Source organism: Myotis myotis, unplaced genomic scaffold, assembly GCF_014108235.1.
Source record: "Myotis myotis isolate mMyoMyo1 unplaced genomic scaffold, mMyoMyo1.p scaffold_m19_p_2, whole genome shotgun sequence".
NCBI lineage: Eukaryota > Metazoa > Chordata > Mammalia > Chiroptera > Vespertilionidae > Myotis > Myotis myotis.
In genome coordinates, this window is record NW_023416324.1 from 18320609 (window position 1) to 18347938 (window position 27330).

A 27330-nucleotide genomic window follows, 5' to 3' on the forward strand; every position below is an offset into this window, starting at 1 on the left:
TTTCATCTATCCCTTATAATTTTGCATTAATCCTGAGTCTTTAAAGCCAGGCATTCTGTCACTAGAAAACACTGTTATACAATAAACCCATATCCCTTAGCTATTATCCAATATGGATTTAGCAATCTGAAATGTCCCTACAACTTTCCTAATATAACCTGAGACAATGAGTTCTATAACTACATAGTTCTTAACTTATAAAATTTTAGCGCGCGCGCGCACACACACACACACACACACACACACACACAAGTGTGCACGCACAAATGTATATGTACTTATTTGGATAGATAATGTTGCCTCAAAACTCATCTCTCAAACTCAGAAATAGCATTAATTCTAGAATAATAACTATTATCCCCTTCTTCAAGTCTTTTATATTTTTATAAATAATTTCCAAGTATTTGTCTTTCCAAATGAAAGCATACTATTCGTTTATAGCCTATCCTCATTTCTGAGTCCATAAAGCCATTTTAACTAGGAAGATTAAAAATGGCTTTATGGACTCAGAAATGAGTCCATAAAGCCATTTTTAATCTTCCTAGTTAAAAAGTGAAAAAAGCCCTGCTAGTGTGGCTTAGTGGTTGAGTGTTGACCCATGAGCCAGGAGACCACGGTTCAATTCCTGGTCAGGGCACATGCCCAGGTTGTGAGCTCGCCTGCAGGAAGCAGCCGACTGGTGATTCTTTCTCATCATTGATATTTCTGTCCTCTCCCTTTCCCTTCCTCTCTCTGAAATCAGTAAGAACATAGTTTTAAAAAAAAAAAGTCCATGTAAACTGGATGAGTTGTGTGTTTTTTTAATTTTATTTTAAACTAGAGGCCCGGTGCATGAAATTCGTGCACTATGGAAGAGGCAGGGAGAGGAGGGTGTGTGTGTATACCCTCAGCCTGGCCTGTGCCCTCTCACAGTCCGGGATCAGGCCTAAGCCAGCAGTCAGAACATCCCTCTCACAGTTCTGGGCTCTGGCAATCTAGGACCCCTCACTCCTTACCGCTGCAGGCGGGAGAGGCTCCCACCACTACCACTGTGCTCACCAGCTGTGAGCCCAGCTTCTGGCTGAGCAGTGCTCCCCCTTTGGGAGCACACTGACCACCAGGGGGCAGTTCCTGCATTGAGCATCTGCCCCTGGTGGTCAGTGCGTGCCAAGCAACTGGTCATTCTGCCACTCAGTAGATTTGCATATTTGGGTTTTATTATATAGGAGGATAGGGACAGTCCATATTTAGGCATATCTTCACAGAATAACAATTAACAGAACCCCCAATTCAGTGTCAAAAGTGTCCTGGGCTGCATGGTAAATTATGTGGTTACTCCAAGTCTATGCCTGAACTTTCCTCATCTAAGAAATAAATCGGTACTTCAAAATCCAAACCTGACAAGTAACTGGGAGAAGGGAGTAGTAAACCATTTCGTATCTCTTCAAAGACTTAGAAATTTGTCCTCTAACGTGATAATAAAAGTGCCTCTACATTCTTACAGCTTGCTGATTAAGGAGCCTCTTTATCCTCCTCATTTTCTAGGATCTACATAGTAACATTTAAAAATCCCATACATTTAACCACCAAAACATAGAATTGGGAAATATAGATCTATACTCATTAGCATGCTATATAGTTTAAGAAAATATATACAAATATATTGGCAGACCTAGCCAGTTTGGCTCAGTGGGTAGAGCATTGGCCTGGGGACCGAAGGGTCCTGGGTTCGATTCCGGTCAAGGGCACATGCCCAAGTTGTGGACTTGATCCCCAGTAGGGGGCGTGCAGGAAGCAGCCGATCAATTATTCTCATCATTGATGTTTCTATCTCTCTCTCTCCCTCTCCCCCTTCCTCTCTGAAATCAATAAAAAAGAAAATGCCTTAAAAAAAAAAAAAGAATCTGGCAAACTTTTTAAAATAAAATGCTGTATGTGCAAAAGATATTAAATGTATACATGGGGGAGGGGGAAGTCTGAAAAATAAGGCAAAATAATAATCATGGTGATATTTAAGTGGTAATACTAGGTGAATACATTCTTCTTCTGTTTTCCAGTTTTACTTAAAATGAATCTGGACTGTGTTTATAATGAAAGATTCTCACATGCAGCCAGAGAACACAATGTTTGTACTAAAGTGAAAATATAGGGGCTACACCCAAACTTTAATATATCCATAACTGCTATGCCATCTAGGTACAGCCTAAATAACATGAGGTACTCAAGGAAGGCACAGAACACCCAGGACATTTCCAGAATAAAGGGATTGTGCTTTGCTTATGCAAAGTATTTCTAATGGCATCGGTGGCAAGAGATTTCTCGAGTTTAAGGTGGTGTTAGAGTAATGGTTCTTACCCAGGTTTAAGCTTGAAGAGGATCCATGTGAAGAGAGGGAAGGAGGTGGTGTCTGTGAATGTCCTGGTCCCTGACTAGGGAGAGGCATGCCCACGGGTCCAGGAGAGGAGGAAAAGCTAAGGCCGTTATAAAAACTGTGTCCAATGGGGGTCAAGCTGCTCGATGTCCTCTTATAAAGGTCACTGCTGCCAGTCAGGGAGTCACGGCGGGAGCCACTGCCAGTGTTGGAGTTTGCAACTAAAATGGAATTAAAACAATGCAGATAAGAACAGGCCTGTTCCTTGAAGAACAAGCCCAGTGACCTGTTCCTAACACTTTGATCCAGACTCCCTACCACCGCAAATTTGTCAGCAGAGACAGCCTAACTGTTCATGTGGCAGTTCTGTGGGCAGGTAAGGTAATAAAGAGGACATGGCTCAGTTTAACATGAAACTTTTGTTCAAACCATCACACATATGCTAAATTTACCTTCCTTTTGTGTCATAAATTATGGGGTGGGGTGGGTTAAAAAGCTGACAGACGGCCACATAAGCTATGGAAAAGGTGAAAGAAAATGGGCTAAAAAGAATGCCTTTCATCAACCCAAAGGTTCTAGTAGGAAAAATGGAGTACAGAAAACATATTTGTAAATGGGACATTGCCCCATACACCAGATTTATATATGAAAGCCTGTTTTCTCCATGGGTTCATTCAATCAAGAGTTATTACTAGACTCCAATTCCAATTTAAGATACCTTCTTGCAAATGTGCCCTTCTGTGTCCACATCACATTGTTTTACAAACACTGTATTATCCCACTGTTTACCTTACTACTTTCCTGATTTTTCTTCTCCCATAAAGCATTAAAAATATACTGATCTAATTTCCTTCCACTTTTCCATTCTTCTCAAAAGACTGCAGAAAACTCATTACTCCTTAAGGTTTGCAGATTGTACAGTCCACTACTCTGTGATCTTTGGTAAGTCGTCCCGCCTGTTTTTAACATCCACATTTCTATGCTTCCCTCCACGCTCTCCCCAGTGCCAGTAAAAATCTCCCCTGCTTTCCTAATTCCTATAACAAATCGTTTATGAAATATAAGTAGCAACACAAGCATAAACCTGAAATAGGCCCCAAATGTAAATCTTGATTTTAATAGTACATCATCTCAAAGATATGTGGGATGGCTGGAATCCCACGGGGCTCAGTCCAGGTCTGCCTGTGGAATCTGTCCAGGTTTCCATGCATCGTCAGTGTTCCATAAAGATTGTAAAAGTAATTATAAGTTTTAAAGCACATCAGTCTGATTTCTACCTGCTGTTCCAAACCCTCCAAGGGCTGATCCCAGGGTGGCGCCGAGAGAATTGCTACTTCCAAATCCCAAGGATGTGTTGGCAGGCTGGGCAGAGCCCTGGGAGAAGAGGGAGGTGCTCTGGGAATTGCTGCTCAGAGAGTTGTTGCCATAGAAAGAGCTGGATGCCAGGCTGTTATTGGGCTGCTGCTGGGGCTGGGGCTGAGGCTGTTGGGTTCCTAAAGGGCGAAATGGTCCATTTGTTGTTCCAGCAAGACCACCGGCTGCTCCATTTGCTGAAGCTGCGGCCGCTGCAACAGCTATAAAGAAGAAAGCAAATCATATAGCTATAAAAGGGATTGGCCACATTTCCAAATTACATTGTTATCCTTTTTTGAAAATCTTTTAATTCTACTGTATTCAAAGTAGACACAAACCTTATAAAAAGCTATACAGATCTTTGATCCCTTCATTTGAAACTCTTATTTTCTATTTCTACTTTCAAAATAGCACCGTTGCAAGTTCAGTATGTTGTGGCTTTAAAGAGTCTAGTTTAAAATAGGTACAATGTCAAATATATCCATTTTAAATATATCTACTTCCCAAAAGTTCATTTCACAAATATCTATGGTAAAAACATTTTTCTAGCCCTAGCCTGTTTGGCTCAGTGGATAGTGTCAGCCTGCGGACTAAAGGGTCCCGGGTTCGATTACAGTCAAGGGTACGTAACTCAGTTGAAGGCTCCCAGCTCTGGTCGGGGGCATGTGGGAAGCAACCAATCGATGTGTCTCTCTCACATCAATGTTTCTCTGTGTCTCTCCCTCTCCCTTCCATTCTCTCTAAAAGTAATGGAAAAAATATCCTCAGGTAAGGATTTAAAACAACAACAAAAAACAACACCTGTATTTCTAGAACTAATGTCATCCATATGCTAAAGTCCCTCAAATTCGTAAGACATTTAAGCATGTTGCTTCTCTTCTAGATTTTCCCACTATTATTCCTAATTAAGTATATATATCTTAAAATAAAAACTTATTCCCCTCCCCCACCAAAACCTATTGTTGTCATGTCTCTCTACTCATCTCCCGCCTTCTCCATCCTTGCCCCCGGTTTTTGTTGTGTTTTTTTTTTTTTTTTTGGGGGGGGGGGGGGAGACACGAAAAATCTACATTATTTGAAGATAATGACATGGATTTCTGTGAAATTAGCCTTGGACTTCTGCCAATAGTGCCATTTTATATGACTAATCTAACTTCCTATGTTTGCAGTGAAATGAGTCCTTGCTCTTCACTAACTGGTACATGCCACAAAATCAGAATCTATCGATGCCATTTTTTGCTTCTGATTCTCTTTCAAATATCACAGGGTAGAAATGCTATATTGAGAACTGTCAAATAAAGTGTATTTCAACATATTTTAAGAATGTCATTCATCACCCTTTTACCCTGGATGTAAGCTCACCTGCTTGTGCAGCTGAGGAACTAATGATGACTGGGGCAGGAGCTACAAGTCGTACAGGAGCTCCAAGACCATTTCTCGCTCCTGCATTCACCACAAGGGCACCGGTTTGGTCATAGTAAGCAGCAGGAGCCAAGACCGGATAACCTAGGAATAGAAAGGCAACATACTGTAAGTACATATAAAACTAACAATGTCTCCTGGGCACCAGCATATGGTAAACAGTCACAAACTCAGCTCTGGGGACAGACAGACTTAGGTGTATAGGCTGGCATCAACACTTAGATAGTTATATGACCGTAAATCTCGGGCTATCCATTTCCTCATTTGTAAAATGAGGATAATACCTGTCTTTATAAAGTTCTTGTGAAGATTAAGCTAAAGATGAATGTGAAAGATCCAGCATACTATCTAGCACAATAAGAGGAGCATTATTTTTCATCCACTAGGTGCTAGAAAGAGAATTTGGAACAACAGAGAATATCTACACTCTTCAAAGTGCTAGCCAAGATTATCACCAACCAGCATTCACTGACAATTTTTTAATGTTTTCCTGACTACACAAATAACAGAGGGAACAAATGATTACAACAATCACAGTATTTCTATACCACTTAATAATCTAAGCACAAATATGCTGCAAGTTAGCAGGAAAAACCTAGATAGGCTTCAATTAATAGGATCTTTTAATGCCTAATGAGATAGAATCTCCAAATCCTATTAAGGTATATAAGAAATTATAGGTGATTTCTTAATACATAAATGCTTAGTAACTAACAAAACAAATAATACAAGTTAAATTTACTCACTAAATCATAAATGAAATAGTTTAATTTGGCTACACTCCATGCTCAGTAAGGATCCATAAAATTATGCTGAGATTTCGTAAGAACCTGTTTCAAAGGAAGAACCTCAAACTACATCCAATCCATGCAAAGAATAGGACCAGGTGACAGTGAGCTACATATATTCAATATATATATAGATATCAACCATGGGTAGGCAGCTACAAATCATCTTTGTACTGGTTCAGAAGAAATCCTAAACACAATCAAGAAATATCATGAATTTCTTCCTAATAATGCTGTTCAAAAACATCATCATAACCCTAGCCAGTGTTGCTCAGTGGATAGAGTGTCAGCCATGGACTGAAGGGTCCCTAGTTCGATTCTGATCAAGGAATTCTGGGTGGCAGGCTCGGTCCCCAGTGGGAGGCATGAAACAAGCAGCCGATCAATGATGCTTTCTCATCACTGATGTTTCTATCTCTCTGCCCCTCTCCCTTCCTCTCTGAAATCAATAAAAACATATTTTGAAAAAACAAATCATCATCATAACGACTACAGGCTTGGAGTAATGTTAAAGTGGCCAGGGCACTCCTTCTAAACCTAATCCTGAAAGGGGAAATAGATCAACACCAATGAAAACAACATAATCTAAGCAATATGTGGAGATGTGCATATGTCCATCAACTGACATTAAGACTGGCTCAGAACAATTAGGTGCTCTCATCAACGAACTGTGGTCTAAGTGAGGGCAAGTATATGTCATCCTTGCCAGTCACCAAATCATGACAAACCTAAGCAAGCTAAAAGCACTGCTTATTCTCTGAATCTCTCCCAACAAGCAGACTTTATTTTTCCTCAAAGTATTAGGAACAAAATGCAGCCTCACCTGGCATGCCTGCAGCCAGTCCTTGTCCAAAAGCAAGGGCAGAATTCACTGCTGCAGCTGCCACTAGTGGATCTGTTTGCTGTCCCTGTTGATTCTGATTTGGAGTCAAAGGACGCTGGCTGGCTCCTCCACGGAGAACCTGAGAGAGAGAAAGAAATCAACCACTTTTTTCTCATTCGATATGTCTAAGACCCACTACATGCTTAAGTTGGCTACACTTTTTTTTTTTAAATTAAATTTCTTGGGATGATATCCTATATAATAAAAGGCTAAGATGCAAATGGTCCTCTCTATCCGGAGTTCGACCAGGGGGCGGGGCCAGCTAGCCAACCACCACCCCACCCCACCCCACCCCACCCCGGCGATTTGGGCGAGCTGGCCAGACCCCACCCGTGCCTGAATTCATGTACCAGGCCTCTAGTTGGTTAATAAAGTTATATAGTTTCAAGTGTTTAATTCTATGATATATCATTTGTAATGCCCACCGCCCAAAGTGACCATGTATTTGAACCCCTTTACCCTTTACTATGCCCTCTCCGGTTCTCTCTGGTAACTACCATACTGTTGTCTGTGATGGGTCTAAGAACTGATAGTTATAAAAACATTTTTCCTATATTGGTATTACATCGCATGGCTGTTAGCATAAAAAGTCAGTTAACATTTCATATGGTGAAATTCATTCTACTTAAATTTAACCCACTGTATGCCATAAGCATCTGTAGGTGCAAGTGGCGGACCTTCCCTACACGACATACACGTCTCTAAAAACAAAAAAATGTTTTCCCTAAGTGGCAGCCCTGACCAACTTTCAAATCATTTTTTGTGAGAATTTTCAACTGAAAATATTCAAGAACACCTGAATTATCATATATTTATCTTTATAATACTCACTGCAAATTGGTTTTTTAAATTAAATTCAAAATATCATGGCGTTTTGGATGCGTGGCAGTTAACTGGTTAAACATATTTATTATCTTTACAAAGCAGCCAAAACCTATAAAGTGATGATTCAATAATTAATCAAATACTTGTAATGCCTACTACTTGGCCTATACCAAGAATAAAGCAAAGAATAAAACAAACAAAACCTCTGCCCTCTTGGAGCTTTTATTCTGTGAATGAAATAAACAGTAACTCTATAATAAAGTGTCACTAGCTGACAAAAAGTGAGTGAAGAGGAAAAGAATATGATGTAGTGGGTGAGAGGATTTATATAAACATGAACAAATTAAGTTAAAACATCCAAATGAGTTCACCAGGTTTAAGAGGCTTCTGACCTGATCATTTCTATTTTTCCTCTCATAAATTCCACAAACATACAACAATCTAAATGGAGATGAACATTAGTCAAGAACACTGTCCTTTCGGTGCAGAATACCAGTTCTGCCACTGTAATAAAGGATCTACTTTTTTATATTTTTTATTTTTAAATTTAAAATCTTTATTGTTTAAAGTATTACAGATGTCTCCTTTTTCCCCCATTGACCTCTCCCCGGCTGCTCCCACCCCCCAGCAAATGCCCTCACCTACTGTCTGCGTCCATTGATTATGCTTATATGCATACATACAAGTCCTTTGGTTGATCTCTTACCTCCCCCTCCCCCAGCTCGAGTCCCACCCTGGATCTACTTTTTTATTAATGACACATAGGTGTCAAGATGCTGGTAACCATTTTTACTCTGAATAACTCTGAAGAATCTATTCCTCTAAATTTATAAACTATAGCAGGTAAAAATGCAAAACCCACAGATCAAAGCTAAAATTACCAAGTTTAAAAACAATACATTTTGCAATGTTTTCAAATGCAAAGTTCTTATCAGATCACTTTCACTATCACTCTGCTGTTTTTAACAGTTAGACATGTGGTCAAGAGCCTGGGTACAGATTATTCTTGGTACCATTTGGTAAAATATTTAAGAGAAACACCACTAGCAATCAATTAAATATTTATTAAATAACCATAAGGTGAACAATATTGTCCATACTGAAAAGAAGACATTTCAATTACCCTAAGTCTATTATTTCCTTATCTGTAAAAATAGTGAGTAATAGCTTATCTAACAGATTTGTTGAAAGTATGAGTTAATGTACTACCCAGGAGCTAATCAGTAACCAACAGCTAATTATTATCAAAATATTAGGCAATTTATTTCTGCTGTGACCTAAAGAAACTACCCAACTTTATAGGAGAAGGAATACTTCAATTTACATATGTAGAAAAGATTGCATAGGCAAGTGTTTGGGCAAGACTTACAAGATACCTAACCATTAACCCCGAAGAGCTTCACTCTAGAAAAAGTAAGCAGCATGCACAGAGATATGGTAAATAGTTACAGTTCAAAACTACTAGAGAACTAATTAAACATCATGCAAGCATCATTTTCGTTGGGCATGATAAACATGGCTTATGTTTGGTTAGGAGTTGTATGAAATGTCAGGGGACAGGTAAATGGACATGGTGCCTGAAAAACAGAGGTAGTCCTGACTATTGAATCCTGTATCAATGAGAGCAACATGTTTCCTTTTGGTACACTCTTTAGAAATCTATGTAGTACCTTGATGAAAAAACATAGTTCTTAAGTCAGCTGCCAATATTCATGTATTTTATCAATTGGCGTCAAATCTGGGTTTTAAGGAAACAAATATATAAAATTTAACAAGTAACATTTTAACATCTAATAAAATCATTAAAAATGTCTGAAAATCTATTTATAAAACACTATCCAAGGAGTTAAGCTTACTACCTATCTTCAGAGAAGTTAGGCAATCTGCCCTACGTACAACCAGTTAGTGGTAGAACAAAGACCAGATTGCAGGTTATACGTAACTCCAAATATCACAATATGGTCAAAAACAGCAAAAATTGTGAAATAACAGACTTCTGTAATCTTAGAAACTTCATATTTGTGTGATTCTAGGCACACGAATTCTATTTCTTCAATCTTATGATGGGAAGTCATATAATCTATGGAAAAAAGTAGAGCGCTTAGCTTTAAAAAGAAAGCTTTCAATAGGAAGAACTTATTACTACTATCTTTGTTGTTCACTTATTAGAGCTCAATTTAAAACATGGTAATTACTTCAGTCTTTCAAATCTATAAGTATTTGGCAGCCATTTAAACATAAAGAGCATCTCATAAACAAATACAGGCTACCTACAAAGAGGAGCTATTAACAAACTCATTAATAGGGATCACCCATTCTGTCAACAAATTCCCTAACATAGTTGGTACTAGAATTGTATCTATTGCAAAGAAAATCATGCATTAGCTTCCCCAAAATGATCATACTATAAAAATACTGGACCAAGATAAACTAACTAGAATTTCAAAACACACGTTCTTCCTATAATTTTGTGGAATCTAAGAAAATAAACATGCTATCTTAGTGAGACTAATAAAAAGCAGATGATTCTTATTATATCATATAAACACATATGAACATGATATGTCTCAAAAGACAGCTTTAATTAGATAATGAATATGAAAAACCTAATGCTCATTGTATTGCTTGAAAAAAAATTCTACTTCTGGGAATTTAGTCCATTGAAATAATGCAAGGGACTTATGACAAGGATATTTATCAGTCTTATTTTTTTAATAAGTTTGTACTGATTTTAGAGAAGAGGGGAAAAAGAGGGAGAGGGATGAACATCAATGAGAGAGAACCATGGGTCTGCTGCTGCCCGCACACCCCCTATTGGGAATCGAGCCTGCAACCCCAGCCATGTGCCTTGACGGGTAAGCAAACAACAATCTTCCAGTGCAGGGGATGATGCCCAACCAACTGAGCCACACTGGCCAGGGCTATCAGTCTTATTTATAACACAAAAATATTGCTAAGTTAAATATCAAATAATGGACTTGTCAAAATAAAGTATGGGATATTCTTTGATAGATTTAAATATAGCTAGTAAATGTTATTAAAATGAACATTAAATAACATGGAAAACTGTAAAAGCAGTAGGCAAAACCACATGAACAGAATAATCCCAATTTTAAAAATTCATTTAACAATGCTAAAATGAGATACCAACCATTAATACATTTATATTGGTTTCTTCTCACATTGTGTGTGTGTGTGTGTGTGTGTGTGTGTGTGTTTAGTTTTGCAATTCACCACAATATTCAGCAATAGGTGTTATTTAGCAAGCAGGAGAAAATGATCTATTTAAAATAAAAAAGATATACTCAGTTTTGCATTTAATTATCCTTTCCCAACTCAACTTAAAAGTTCTTATTACTGTAAGTTAAAACAGACATAAGAGGTTTAAGATTTATATCCAACCCAATAGATGTTATAAATAAGCAGTCTAAAGAACCAGTCCCTCCCCTTCAATGGCAAGCGACTTGTAACAGAGCCAGAAGTGATCTGAGAATGTTGCTCAGCAGTTAACTACAGTACGGCAGAAAGAAAATTTACTGTTAGTATGATACTCACTTTGCCACTAGATAACCATGTACTCTTAACTGGACCATTCTCTAAGCAGCATTCTCATATGTAAATTGTCTGCTATCATTATTTCAACTATTTACATTAACCAAGAACCTAATTCATAAATGGCATTCAGTAAGCACAGCTAAGTCTAAGCCTAAACTCAGAGACAAACATGAGAAGGAAATCACCCATTCAGTGCTTCTCTATTTGGACCAACATTACCTTTTAATTAATAAATAACTAAAATTCACACTTACACAGCATAAATTTTGTTAACATTTACCTGCTGCTGCCCTTGCTGAGCCTGGGGGGTGGTCTGCTGGTTAGCAGAATTTGTTGCTGCAGCAGCGGCAGCAGCTTGCTGCTGGAAAAGACTTGCAGGGTAGACGCCCCAGGGAGTAACTCCATAATACTGGTGAGGGACCACAGCAGGGCCTAAAACAGCCAAGAGAAAGGTAAGAAAAGTTAAGACTAATCTCAGAGTTTCCAAAGACTACATCTGACTCAGCAGATCCTACTGCAAAATATTAATTTAAGAATATATACTGATTTGTTCTACCTAATCATTACTTCTATTTTTTAAAATAGAAATTTTTATGCATAATCCCCACACCAAAGTCTTCTAAAGTAGGTAATAAACCAGCCTTAGAGGAAGAAGCTAATGAAGGATGAAACATTGGAGGTAACAGGGAACATAACTGATAGAAGTAGGAAGCAGTAGGTTTAAGAATACATGGAGGATTTGGCCTTGGTCAGGAAGAAGGGAAAGGCATGCATGTCCACAAGAAAGAAAGGACATAGGAAAGATATAGACAGCCCTATCCAGTTTGGCTCAATGGATAGAGTGTCAGCCTGGAGACTGAAGGGTCCCGGGTTCGATTCCGGTCAAGGGTACATGCCTCGGTTGCAGGCTGGATCCCCAGTAGGAGGCATGTAGGAGGCAGCCAATCAATGATTCTCTCTCATCATTGATGTTTCAATCTCTCTCCCTCTCCCTTTCTCTCTCTGAAATCAATAAAAATATTTTTTAAAAGAAAGATATAGACAAAGTTTGTTGTTAGAAGAGAAATAATTGGAGAGTTCGTGTGCTTAAAGTGATGGAAAAGAACAAAAAAAAAAATTAAGTTGTACCCTGCTCTCAGTGGTAAGGATGGCACCTGAGCTGATGAATAGGACCAGAGATCCTGGTGCTTCATTAACTCCAAGAACAGGAAAACCCATCAGTCTTCTGACAGCAAAACCCAGACACCCCACTGAACCTCCACTGCTCAATTTCTAACAGGCTGACTTTTCCTATTTCTACTTTTTTTAAAGTTGCAAAAGTCATTCAATACAACTACATTCAGACATTGATATTTGAAATTTTAATTTTTCACATTGAAAACAAATAAAAACAAAAAATGTAGTACCTTGACTTTAGAGACCTATTCAGTATCCTAAACACAAGTATGCTTTCTGCTCCACACTAAATTATCTGTTCACCTTTGTTCACAAGTTACAGCTGAAGTTTTTGCCACACTGCAGAAGTAAGAGTATACAGACAGCAACCTGGATGTGGCAGAAATCTAAAGCATAGAATTTTCTGACGCTGCCTACTTGCCAACCAAGAAAGGCTCAAAGCCAGCTCTTCAAATCTGCTGAAATCCATCTCCAACTAAAACTTTCTTAGTTAAAGAACAGTTTAAAATATTTACAACTTGATTAATAACCCCATCTTACAATGGAGTTCCTTCTAAAGAGCTGTCTTAAATATAGCTATTCTGACATTAATCCTAAAGCAACATATACTTCATTAATAGTCAAAATAAATTGGTACATGTTTTCTGTTTCTACATTTTAAGTTTCTAAAACACAAGTAAGTCAATCACTGCCCAATGTCACTCTGACATTTATAATTTGGCATTTTCTGTATCTGTGGGCTTAGCCAAGACCAAGAAGCATTGTTGCCCGGCCAGTGTGGCTCAGTGGTTGAGCAACGACCGTGGACCTATGAACCAGGAGGTCACGGTTCAATTCCCGGTCAGGGCACATGCCCGGGTTGTGGGCTCAATCCCCAGTGTTGGGCTTGCGGGAGGCAGCCAATCGATGATTCTCTCTCATCACTGATGTTTCTATCTCTCTCTCCTCCTCCCTTCCTCTCTGAAATCTACAAAAAATATATTTTTAAAAAAGAAGCACTGTTTATAAGGGTGCTCACTGCGAAACTGCCTTAAAAAGCTATGTTACAGTTGAGCTTTATTATAATAAGCAAATGGGTTTAAAAATTTTTATCAGAATCTAAATAATCTAAAAACCATACCTCCAAGTTAAAGTTGGTCTCCTAACTCATCTGGCTAGTGTTTGTTAAGAGGGACTCTGTCTTGGGCATTTAAAGAAAAGAATGAAAGAGAAAACACAACAAAAGACCCTATCTGTGCCTTAGTTTTCTCACATGGAAAACGGGTATAATAGGTGTTGCCGCATCTACCTTGAAAGGTTAGGTTGCAACCTGCAATGATATTCCTAAGGTTCCGCCAAAAGCCAACAAAGCAAACTCCTAATGGGCACAGAGTTTTGTTACCATAAACATTTCCACTATCTTTTAAATTTTCTTTAACTGGCATTCCTACGACTTTCCCTAGTCTTGTGGCCTGAGTTTAGGAAAATAACCTACGGGGCATCATTACTTGAGATTGACTCATCTGGGTGTCTGTTTCCATTTCTGGGTGATTAACACTCCATAAGAATTTGCAGTTTCATAGTTTGGGTAGTTAACATTTCCAGTTTTGTGTGAAAGCACTTAAGTCATTTTCAGCCTGACTCAGCTGGTGAGTACAAAAAAACAAGATTCTCATCATCAAACAGTGATCACAGTACGGACAAGCGTGTCAGAGAAAACTTAGACAAGTTCTCTCTTTCAAATAACATACAGTAAGTTAGTAGAGCCAAGTTAGTTAGTAGAGGAAAGAAGTACAGAAAAAACAATTTAAGATAACAAAGAGCCCTGGCCAGGTAGCTCAGTTGGCTAGAGCATCATTCCGATATGCCAAGGTTGCAGGTTTGATCTCCCATCAGGGCACATACAAGAAGCAACCAATGAATGATTCAATAAGTGAAACAACAATTTCTCTCTCAAAAATCAATCAATAAATAATAAAAGTTTTTAAAGATAGAGATTATATAGTATTGTGAAGTGTTTTGAGTTGGACCTGGTTCAAACCCCAAATCTACATTTAAAATGTGATCACAAACAAGATAGCCTTCTGAGCCCCAAATCCCTAACCTATAAAATCATCATATAGCATTCAGCATAATGCCTGGCAAATAGTTAGTAAGGGTACAATAAATATGAATGGTATTTAGCAAAGATGACTCTTCTAGGAAGAGCTTTCTATTTCTCCCCCAAAGGCCAAAGGGGAGCAGAACTATACTACCTGTTCCCTCCATGCCAAAATGTGAACAATTCTAAAGAAAACATGAACATCTATACTGCATTTGAGTTCATAATTACAAATTACATGTTATATAAGTGAAATTTTACAATAATATTTAGTCATGATTAACCCTTTGCGGTCGTATTGAATTTGGACATGGGTGTTGTACTGGTTGGAATTAATTTCCATTGAAAGAGCAGTGATACATAACATGCAAGATTATGAAGGATAAACAAGATTTATTAATTCTTTTTTGGAACTACGTCACTACTAGTAGAATCACTACAAACGTTATCACTTTCTACGTCAGAGTCAGTATTCAAGGTGCCAAAATAAAACTCTTCTTCGTTACTTTCAGATTCGCAGTACACTTCTTTCGGTAACCTTCTTTTTGCCATCTTGGAGTATTATTTTGAAATATCTTAACAAGCGAGAATGCCTAATTACAGTTAAACGTAATTTGTAAAGCTTTATTTGAAATTCTGCGAAGTATCTCCGAAGCTTGTCGATTTCTTCACTCTCAAAAGGCGACTGACTCACCACGGTGTTTTGCATGGCGAGTGTGGAACGACCGCGTTTGTTTATATTGAGTTTCGATATCTCCGATTTGTCGGGGCAATGTTTTGGTTCGTGACAAGGTCGCTTAGACACTTAAGAGCTTTCAGAGAAATTATGAACTGATACATGAATGAATAGAGTTAAGATTCGTACGGTTCCTTGCTGTGGTGGCTGAGAGCAGACATACGACTGGAACGGTAAAAAAGCTTTGGTGGCTGCGAGTAGACAAACGACCGCAAAGGGTTAATATGACTTGGAGGGTTCTGTCCCCCCAAATATTTACTTTGGAAAAGATTTCGTTTGTCCTAACATTGAATTCAATTTACCACACATTTATCTCTATGGAGACAGCAACTATGCCAGAGTCAAATAACAAAAGTGCCTACTTTTGGAAGAGTTCAGTCTCAAGGGGAAAACACACTCATGTATACATAAAACCACAAGCAAATAAATACAAAACAGTAATAAGTAATAGGGAAGGGTTAGCAAAGGAAGGCTTTCTAGAGCAGCAGTCGTCAACCAGTAGTCCGTGGACCACTGGTGGTCCGTGAGGTCCGAAAGGTTGGCGACCACTGTTCTAGAGGTGGCAATGCTAGTTAAGGAGCTTTTCAGGCAAAGAATTTACTCAGGAGACCATACGGTCCAAAGATACTGAGACCTAAACAACCATGTTATTTACAACAAGCTAAAATCAGGTTAGCATTGCTAGAATGAACAGCATGAGCCAATGGTAGCCAATTTGAAGGGGAGAGAGTGGCCCACATGTCAAGAGATCAATGTACAGATCATGGAGAGATACCTATACATAATGGGTCCCAATCCTCCTTAATCCTCTGAATGCCATGGCACCTCATTAAAAATACTGATTCCAAAGAATAAGACACCACTGTCACCACCCAAGCAGATTATAATGATCAGCTGTGTTTGATAATAACCAACATTTGCTACACTAAGGTGGATAATACAGAAAGCAATGAACACTTTAAGCACAAGAACGAAGGGATAAGATTTGTGTTTGATACAGTTTTCTTGAGCAATTTCTGGGAGGCAAAAGAGGGGGAAGAAGCAAGGGAACTAGGAATACGTGAGAGAACAGCTGCAAAAGTTTAGGCAAAGCAAATAAGAACCTGGGCTGTGATAGACTTGAGGTAGTAGGAAGACCTGGGTAAAGGAAGAAATTCCCAAAATATATTTAGCAACTGGCGGCTTCATGGATCAAAAATACCTATCCAGGAGGTGACTGACTGGTTTGCCTTTGGACAGGTTCAAGTCTGAGATTACAGCTAAGCAGAGCTACACAGCTAGCAGGTAGATGGCATTGGAAGTCAGGAGAGAAATCCTCACTGGAGACATGGATTCGTGAAAGAGTATGAAGGACACATGCCCAATTCAAATGACGTTCAGCAGGTGAGAAAAATCCCTCATGCAGCAGAATGTCTCACCTAGTGTTGCTGCTGCAGCCAATCCAGCTGTGTAGGGGTCCGTCCCTGGGGGACCAGCGCTGATGATGTATGGATTGGGGACAAACGCAGCGGGAGCTAAACCTGCTGAAAACATACCTGTCAGTAAAAACAAACTTGACTAAAACTGCAGCCCTACCAAATACCTACATGTTTAGGTATTCATTCCAGGCTATAGGTAAGAAGGGGGAGACAATATAGGATACGTTGAGACTAAATAAAAAAATTTTAAAGTAAACAATCCCTATACTAAAAATTATGGTGACATTTATCTTTTGTCTTTTTTCTCCTACCTTTGTTAAAAATTACAATTAAAATATTAGGCAGCTTTAAATTTGCACAATTTCTAAAATATTATTAAAATTAGAGCAATTTAAAAGACGTTGGGATGGGATGGAGGGAAGGATTTATTTCCATTTATAACAATTTTCCAGTTTACCTCAAAGAAAACTGTATGGGTATTTATAAAGACAACTATCTTCAAGTATAAAATACTAGACCCAGGCAAAGGCCTCTGTGCCTGGCCTTCATATATCTAGGTGGAAACAAGTCTTCTCTTCCACAGCATACCACAATCCATGATTGGCAGTTTCCTTCCTATTCAATCATGTCATTTAAACACATTAAAAAATACTTCTACTTGTACTTGTTTACACGTATAACACTGTGAGTTCTTCAGAGACCTTAAAAAAGTCGGGGTGGGGGGTCGTCTAGGCAGTAAGACGAAAATATGCAGGTCAAATGAATTGCTACAGAAGGACAAAGCTACTTTAAAAACCAGTAATTATATAAGAAGACTTTAAAAAAATACATGCTGCTAGGAAAATGGATTTATAGGTACGTCTTGTTACTTAATAAGAGAAGTTGATATAGTCGCATTCTATAAAAGCCCCAACATGGACAAAACTATTTATATTTAATCGATTTCATCCAATCTTACCAAAAGAACTAACTGATGCTAGCCACCACTGCAGTAACTACTTTTAAATCCTGAAAGAGCTGAGGTAGAGCAATAGTAACTGGATACTAAGAAATGAGTTGAGGTATAGAAGGTGTGTCAAAAATAAAGAATGTTGCTAGAGACAACTGAACAAAAGGAAAAAGGGATTTACTTTGAGGGATTTTTGCCTGGACTTTTATAATCAGTCTTCTGGATTTCACAGCAGCCAGTATCCTAAAATGATGGCCACACTGATGATAATAATAAAGGAGGCATAGGCTTAAGGACTTACCAATATGAGGTTGATGAGCAGCTGCTAGTGCATACTGCTGCTGCTGGGCAGCTGTCAACTGCTGGACAGCAAGCGCATTAGGTCTTTGGAACAGCTGAGGTAAGAAAAAGACATGGTGAGGTTAGAGAACCTGTCTCATGAATAATTTTAAAATATCTCTGAATAAAAATTTCTACACACCCCATTGAGGCATGATACTTTAAACAAAAATGTTCTCATGCTCTACCCATTCATGTAGTATCACAATGCTTCTTAGTTCTGCTTTCCCTTTCTTTACCTCAGTTTGGTGTATCCAGCTCCCACGTGCTGACTATTGCACAGATTATATGTCCCTGAACCACACACATGCATACAAATGCCACAGTGGTTGTCAACAGGTCTGAGGGACCTGCCTAATCCAAGACACACAAAATTAAACAAAGGTACAATAAAATGACTTACCACATTGCCCCTAGTGCTGTTATCTTCCTACCATTCTTTACTGAACCCCACAAAAACTTTGAATTAATCCTTACCTACTCACATTCTGGGAAGGAAAATGAAAAGCATTCATCTTGTCCTCTGGCTGCCTCTTCCTGAGGAAATGATATTGGAATACCTTCCTCAACTAGTGGCTTATCATGAGTAAACTGGACAACTGCCTCACTTTTGGGGGCTCTTGAGTTTCCAGGGAAGTACAGCTGCTACTAACAAAACCTGGATTATGAACTCAGACCTAGCACACTTCTTAGTTCCCAAGAAAAGGAAAGGAGTTCAAAGAATCTTAATACAAAGTTAGTCATTCACTCAGTTACTCTAAAAAATATTTAAGAAACAAGTAATACCTAGTAGGCACTGTGCAAAGAGTTAAGGATATAACAATACATAAAATGTTCATAGATTTTAGTATGAATAGTATTGGTACAAAGAAAGGGGAAGTCAGTAACCTGATTTTGGATTGCTCTGACAAACCTCCTTCATAGCAGTCATACTGAAGACTTCTGTATTTGCTGGAATCAGACTGAGAGCACTTACTGAAGAGACCTCCATAGAAAGGACCTTCAACCTACCTGCTCTTTCTAAAGCACATTTCAACAGCTCTGCTGACCTCACTGGATGATATAAAACAGACACCATGGATCTTGAATTACGATGTCCTCATAAAGAGAGCCGATTATTTCAGAGACTGGAAGATAATGGCATTCCACCAACTCAGCTTAATTTTCATCACCACTGAAGTTTTAATAGAAAGACAATCCTATGATTTGACTACTTCTATGCCTCAAATATATATGAGTAGACTGATTTTAAATTAAAAGAAAACAAAAAGTGAGTATTTTGAACATACTCACCAACTTCACCTCTTACCTCTTTTCTACATATTTAACTTTCTAAAAACCAGAATAGAACTTAGTCTTTGCTTTTACAATGTCAAAAATAACCATGTAGAGATTTCAAAGTCCACCTAAGAGGGGCAGCCAGGAGGCAAAAACAAGTTAAATTGTGAGAAGTTGATTTTTTGAAGATTATAAAAATACCTCATAGTTCCACTACTGTCTCTTCAATGGCTCTCCGAAATTTTTCTAGCCTAAAACATTCTGATTTATTTAACATCTCAGAAATGCCATACCTCTTCTCTCCACCCTGCTATAAACAAAACAATTCACTTCATTCAACAAACATTTTTAGCACATTATTAGCTAAACGCTGTGACAGAGTAAATAAAGGTCCATTCAAAATATAAATCTTGATGTTTTCTTGATTTATTAATCAAAAATAGTACTCCAATGCCATTCCATGACTTCTCTTTGCTTCATGTTTTTAACATTACATGTAACTCATTACATGTATGTACACTGTATCTTGTAAACACAAATAGTGTGTAAATACCATAAAAGTTATAATTCCGCATAACATGAGTTTATGGTTCTAACTACCATGTTATCACTCTTTGAGAATATATCCTATATTTGAGAGTTGATTAATATCTCAATGATTATGGTGACTAGAGAAGGAATTATTTTTTGAGTGCATTTTGCAGTAAACAATTAGCAAAAGTAAATTACAGGCAGATTTGATTATAGATTACAGTAATTCTGGTAATTCTTTTTATGTAAATGTTCCAATATTAACTGGAAATACAGGGTATTGAAAACAAAATTGGGTAATTGGCAAGTGATGGATTCCAAATGATCCTGAAAAACTCACACAAATGCCATCTGCTGGGCAAAGCACTGAGCTCTGTAAATATTTTCATGATTTTCACAAAGCAAGCTAATCACAACTGAGAAACACAATACTGTGAGATTTGGAGAAAATGCTTATTTTAAGGTTGGTATAATGATAAATGTACCACTACTGATTAAAATTTACTTGGGTAGAATGCATAAATTGTTTAAGAGACAGAATACAGAGAAAAATATATCAGCTATTTCATGATTTGGAAACTATGCAAGGAGATTGGTTTGACTCCCTTCTCTACCACTATATAGCGTTACAGAAGAGACCCTTGTGGGGTTTTTGTTCCAGAAAAAAAAAAAAAAAGAGAACTGGGCAGTCAAAAACTGTGTGACTGACATACAGGTGCCATTTTATAAAATACAGCTACACTATTACTGTTGTTATCAATAATTGTTGGCATAAAAATGTTGTTTTCAGAATATGAAGAAGTAATATCTAAATATGGAGTTAGCAAATGTAAAAAACTATCCCTCCCTCTTCCCAAAATAAAATATACTGCCAGCCCTGGCTTTTTACCAGTCTAAGGCTATATACATAGTGGATAAGAAATAGGAACACGCCCTAACCGATTTGGCTCAATGGATAGAGCGTCAGCCTGTGGACTGAAGGGTCCCAGGTTCGATTCTGGTCAAGGGCATGTACCCTGGTTGCGGGCACATCCCCGGTGGGGGGTGTGCAGGAGGCAGCTGATCGATGTTTCTCTCTCATCGATGTTTCTAACTCTCTATCCCTCTCCCTTCCTCTCTGTAAAAAAATCAATAAAATATATTTAAAAAAAAAAAAGAAAGAAATAGGAACAGACTCTGGGGCCAGAAAGCCTGGATTCATATCTCAGCTCCACCACTGACTTTCTATGTGACTTTGGGCAAGACAATCTCTCTGTGCCTCTCTCTCCTCCCCCTCTTAATAGAGAAAATAAAGATATGTCTAACTCATAAAGTTACTGTAATAAAATTAATACATGTATAGCACTCAGAATAATCTTTTATGTGTGATATTCTTGTTGACGAAATGGGAAGAGCACCCCCACACAGACACGGGGCTTCTGTGAGTCACCTTTTATAGCTCCTCTCCCAACAGGGCAGCCCAGGAGGGGGAAAACAGAAGGTAAGACTGTTCAGAGTCAATGTTAAAACAAAACTCCACACAGAGTTTCATGAGCACCTGCTCTCAGCAGTTCACAAAGACAATGGAGAACCAGATATTTTTTTGTTATTGTTGATGGGTACTTTTTAAAATATCTCCATGCAGGAAAAAAAAAAACACCCAAAACTATGAATGCAGTTGAATTTGAAGGTGAAACAACTCCCCATAATCAAAAGGCTTCGTGTTCTAGTACTAGGTCCAAAAGAAACAGCCTGGAGCGAGAAACCAAAACTTACATGTTTGCATAGTTTACAGAATATAACCTTTCAGTAATCACGTCTTTTAGCTTTAATTTTCTTATCTGTAAAAACGTAATAGCTGCCCTACCTGAGGGAGCTGTTGTCAAGATTCGTAGAGAAAAGCCCTCTGAAACACTAAAGTATTACATCAATGGTGGAACTATGAATTTTTAATTAAAAAGTATTATCTTGGAGCCAGTCCTCAGTACATGACATGTGTAAAAGTTTGGTATTGTTTAAAGCTTCCAAGTCAAAGCCCATTTTTTACCAGGTTATTTGAACAACTGCTTAACACTTCACCAGGTTAAAAGATCAACTAATGATTTCTGGTTTAACAGGTACACACAAACCATGCTCCTGAATATTTTAAAAAAGAAACTTTTTTACATTTCTTTAAAAGATGAAGAATCTCTCCCTAACTGATTTGGCTCAGTGGATAGAGCACCGGCCTGCGGACTGAAGGGCCCCAGGTTCGATTCCGATCAAGGGCATGTACCTGGGTTGCAGGCACATCCCCAGTAGGAGATGTGCAGAAGGCAGCTGGTCAATGTTTCTAGCTTTCTATCCCTCCACTTCCTCTCTGTAAAAAGCCAATAAAATATTAAAAAAAAAAAAGATGAAGAATCTCATTCCATAATAAATGATTCCTAAATAAGGTACAAAAAAAAATAAATAAAACATATCCTTCTTCCAAGTAACTTCATATCTTTCTAAGAAAATCACATCATAAAATTTCAATGTCAAATAATAATAAAGATAAGCTTCAATCAGCCAAAGTATTTAACAGTGATTATACACAACACTAATAATCTTCTCATTTGTAAACTGAAAGGCAAGTCAAGAATAGTAAATTCCTATGTTAAAACAATGCACAAACTTGTCCTCATAAAAATGACATTTAATCACTACCATACTGCTAAAAAGCAATGCATGCCATTTCCTCTCCTATCTGACTAGGGCTGTGAAGGAATAAATACAGTATTTCAATTATGACTTTCAGAGTTATTTTCTCTTTGTTAAAATTCATGCTTAACAGGGTGAGAGTTTTGGTACATCAGAATACAATTTTGTAAAACATGCTACATTAGGCTATTTTTAGATTAACTGAATTCTAAATAAAGAATATCAACAATTAATCTGATTAATCTATAATGACATAACTCTGGCTTTGTTTCTGCTATCTAGGAATATAATTTAATGAGACCTGTATTAATTTTCTAAAATATACTTATGGAAATATGATAGCTGTATAGCTCTTTAAAGTAAAAAATATTGCTCAAGCATCATAACACAAAATGGTATCTAACACTATATATGAATGGTTTACTGTGCTTTCTAGGATTCAGGAGAAGACAATAAGGGGAAAGTTGGGGAGAACAGTCCAGAAATATCAATAAGTATTTCAAACTACCCTGAATTAGGGCTTTTTAACCCCAGATCTTTGTATTTGGGATAGGTAAAATTATCTTTATTTTCACAAAATTTAGCATGTCTTTCAATCATGATTATAAGCAACCAACCACATTAACATCTGTGACTTAATCACCAATAGAAATCACATATATTTTCAGGTTACTTTGCAACTGTTACACATCTCAAAATCTTGTTTATGCTCATTAAGATAACTAGTACACGTAACTCTTTTTCGTGCTTCAAATGATAGATATTTTTATATAATTGGATTCCTTTGTAATCCTACTTACACTCTATTTAAAACATTATTCTGAGAATTCAGTCCACAGATCTCACATAACTTTCTAAGGGATTCATTGCCCCCAAAAAGGAATCCCTGATCTAAATCAATTTAGAAAGGTTAAGTTTATGATTAGCAATGACTAGACAAGTATCAAGTTTGCAATGAACTAAATGAAAGTTACCTTTACTATATTTTGTGGCTGCTCTATATTACATATCTCAATATAAACTGATATGAAATCAACTTACTATACCAAATCAAACCTGATTTGAAGGAAATAAGACAAAAGAAGAAATTATTTTGTCAATCTGCAAGCCAGATCCCCTCCTAAAATCACAAATAAAGTTACCCTACCAATTGTAGCAAACAACTAAAAACTAAAAATAGATAGCCTTAGCCTTAAATACCCATTTAAGAAAGTGAAGATAAAAGAATAGAATGTACAAAAATATATGTGCCACACTAGACATCTAGTTCAATGCTCACAATCACTAATATTGGCTGGGACCCAGGCTTGGCTCTCAAGGCTTCTGTGACCCGAACTGAGTAACCAGGTACTTATCTCCTTTTTCCCTGACACATGTACCTTCTACTGTTGTCAGCCCATAACCACACCATAGTCATTTCCAGCTTCACACCTCTGCTCTCTTAACTGCAGCAGTATCACTCCATCTGTCTTTCAAGCTGTATCTATGCAACCTTGGTCTTCATCAAGCCCTCCCCTGGTCTGACGGTATTCTACTCAGAAACGCAATGGGATAAACAACAATGATCACATCATACGATGGTGGAATCTCTATGTAACAATGCCCTATGTTGCAGCAACCAAAACGTATATCAAAAGCCAGAACCCAACAACAGTTTAACTTTCAAAATAACAATGTTCACTTTCAAAAGCTGAATTGGGATTCATGGTGAAGGCATGCTGGGTTTTATAAATTTGAATAGGTGTTGTTTGATATAATCATGATAAACTACATGTGGGTGTGCAAAAGTACATTTCTGTTGCTTAAGTTCTAATAATTATCCAGCCTCCCAAAAAACTGGTAAAAATTTTAAAGCCAGAGATCAATAAATTAAAAGAGAATCCCAACTCTGATTATGAAGTAAAGAACAACTAAATAAAAGAGAATCAGATTTCATTCATAAGAGGTGGGCACAAATATTTCTTAAATAATAAGCTAAAGATTAAACTGGGAATGGAAGCTAAGAACCAAAAATGGCCTCAGCACTAAGGGTGGCTAGGGAATGTCAGACCAAAAAGAAAGAGTAAATAATTCAGATAAAACTTCTTGGTATTAACTAGGTTAAAGGATCTGATTAGGAATAGCCTACACTCATGAACCTCAATTTAGATAAAGAAATTGCCCAATTAATTTTCTAAGCTGGACAAGTTGAAGTCTATATAATATCATGTCCCTATATTTGGTGTGACATAAAATATTTTGAAGTCTAGTATATCTTCAGCACTGGAAGTACTTTCTGGCTTCTTGCAAAACTCCTGCTTTGAGGATTTATTCTTTTTTTATTGATTTCAGAGAGGAAGGGAGGGGAGAGTGATAGAAACATCAATGATGAGAGAGAATCATTGATTGGCTGCCTCCAACACGCCCCCACACTGGGGACTGAGCCCGCAACCCGGGCATGTGAATCGAACAGTGCCCTCTTGGTTTGTAGGTCAACGCTCAACTACTAAGCCATGCCAGCTGGCCTTGAGGATTTATTTTGAAAAAGGGCAAAACCATGAAAGAAGACTATTTCTTATAAAGATGATAAAAACCACTACAAGTCAATTCTTACAGAAAAGTGGGCAAATCTATTGGAAACTACAGGGAAAATAATGTACACATTCAGCTTATTCTCTCTAAAAAAACGTTTGGAATTATTACTAACAGCCATCTGATAGGCGCACAGAGCATATGTACATCAGAAAATCCCTTGTGCCCCAGCCGGTTTGGCTCAATGGATAGAGCATCAGCCTGCGGACTGAAAGGTCCTGAGTTCAATTCCGGGCAAGGGCACATGCCCATGTTGCGGGTTTGATCCCCAGTACGGGGCATGCAGGAGACAGCTGATCAATGACTCTCTCTCATCATTGATGTTTCTATCTCTCTCTTCCTCTTCCTTCCTCTTTAAAATCAATAAAAAAATCTTTTAAAAAAGAAAATCCCTTGCCCTGGCTGACGTAGGTCAGTGGACAGAGCATTGGTCCATGCACCAAAGGGCCACAGGTTTGCAGGTTTGATCCTGAGCCCCAATCCTCAGCCCAGGTCGGTTAGTCGGGTGGCTTCAGGAGCCCAGAGGCAACCAATCTATGTGTCTCTCTCACATCAATGTTGCTCTCTCTCTCCTCTCTCCCTCTCCCTCTCTCTGCTCTGTCCCCACTCCCCACTCCCCCTTCTTTCCACTATCTCTGAAAAACAATGGAAAAAATGTATCCTTGGGCGAGGATTAACAAAAAAAAGAAAATCCCTTAAAGGGATTTCATTTTGTAAACTTCATATGGTTATTAACCTTATTATCCAGTTGTCTATCATTCAAAACTCACTTAAAATCAGCTATTTATAACAACTAAGGTAACAGTATGGTCTCCCAAGAATTTCTAAACGTCAAAATGAGATGTTAACCTTTCACACCTAGAAATTTATATTTATGTTCCAGTCCAAAATTAAGACGTATCAGAAATTCATGGCCCATCAAATGGCTTCCAGCCATAAGAGAGAACTTATGGTACTTAACAGGATAGGAAAGCTAGCAGGCCCCCTTTTAATAATTCAGTCAACTAATTTTACTTTAAAAAATTGTTAAGGGAAGGGTCAAAAAACCCTAGAGGTTAGTCATATTATGCCTTCAAAATCAGAAGGCACACATGCAATATTTTCCAGGGGTTTATCAATAAAAGAGCCAAGTAATTTCACTGTAAGGTACTAACTTTCAAAGTGCAGTGACTCAATTAAAAGACATAACTAATAACAGAGTTTGGACTATTTCAAATACACAGCATTACAATCACATTTCTCTTCAGAGAGGTTAACATAGCATCCAAGAGGACTGTTATAAAAGATAACACCACCTCACCCACTCTCCAAGCCCTGGGGCAAGAGAGGAGCCTAAGTACTTGTAGAAGAAAGTGGTTTCTTGCCAATAACCTCAGCATGGGAATCAGCTTCTTGAGGGGAAGATACAGAGGCTTTGTAAACCCACATCACCGTCAGGCTAATAAAGTCTGGCTATCAATAGCCTAAAATAAAGCCACCCTCCTCCCATCCCCCCATTCTTATTCCTTGTTAATGTGCTGGCTAGAGGGAGAGTAAAGAGAGTGACAGAGACACACACAATACCTGTTGTTGAGAATTGTAGTCAAAAAGTCCCACAGTTGCTGCTGCTGAATCCACTGGTACCTGCGTGCCTGAATAATCAAACTGAAGAGGCTCCATGCCCACATGTTCCATGGGGTCCAAGGGGACACTCTGGGACTCCATGTTGGAGAAATCCTCCACAGGCTTGGCACCATTGGTGCTGGTCAGCTGGGCTAAGCCCTCAGAACCATTCTGGTTTGGACCCAGAAGATCCACTTCATTAGCAGAGTTCTGGCAATTACCAGGGGTACGGCTAAACAGAGAAAGTAAAGGGCATTAAACCTTATTTTGAGCAGGGAGGGACACTACAGCAACCCAAGTTTAAGGACAACGTCCATGCTATAACTTATTATCAATAGTACTTAAAGCTATTCCTACAAAACAACCAAGACCATTTATGGTGTTTCCATGTTATACCATAAAATGACTTTTTTATTGCTTGCCTTCCCACCACAGCCCACCCCTTAAATTTGCATTTACTGCTATTGATTTACAATCCCTTCAACCAAGAGACTCAGATTTGAGAACACTGGATAAACTGGAAAAATCACTAACTGTGGCATCCATGAAAACAGAGATCCCAAAATGCAAATAGTAAAATATGCCCCCCAAAATTAACATCTTAAACATAGAAATAATGGAAGAGTAGTTTCTAAGGGGGAAGTTCCACATGTGAGAATGATTCTACTTAAAAAAATAACTTTGATATAAGTGGAAATTCTTTTTCTGTATTATGTGAATATACTGGCCAATGCTAAAACTGTCTCCTCCCCTTCTAAGAAACCAGAAGAATCAGACCATTACAAAATAAATTATTTATTTAGGATATGCACC

General features: G+C 38.0%; 1 protein-coding gene and 1 non-coding gene across 42 annotated transcripts in view; both read right to left on the reverse strand.

Annotated features, from left to right (window-relative positions):
- PUM1 (pumilio RNA binding family member 1) overlaps nt 1–27330 on the reverse strand; it is a 131304-nt gene that overhangs the window by 36232 nt on the left and 67742 nt on the right. For 30 of the 41 annotated variants that reach the window (XM_036349988.1, XM_036349997.1, XM_036349989.1 and 27 more), the window contains 8 exons: nt 26479–26749; nt 17837–17930; nt 16587–16703; nt 11457–11608; nt 6737–6875; nt 5066–5209; nt 3628–3924; nt 2335–2571 (listed from right to left, as the gene is read on the reverse strand). In XM_036349988.1, the coding sequence (XP_036205881.1) occupies nt 2335–2571; nt 3628–3924; nt 5066–5209; nt 6737–6875; nt 11457–11608; nt 16587–16703; nt 17837–17930; nt 26479–26749 (1451 nt within the window). The remainder of the gene's footprint in view (nt 1–2334; nt 2572–3627; nt 3925–5065; nt 5210–6736; nt 6876–11456; nt 11609–16586; nt 16704–17836; nt 17931–26478; nt 26750–27330) is intronic. The other 11 variants (XM_036350000.1, XM_036349993.1, XM_036349992.1 and 8 more) reach the window with 8 other exon arrangements.
- On the reverse strand, nt 6546–6623 carry LOC118677942. The gene has a single exon (XR_004974647.1). It is a non-coding gene; the product is annotated as a small nucleolar RNA SNORD103/SNORD85 (small nucleolar RNA).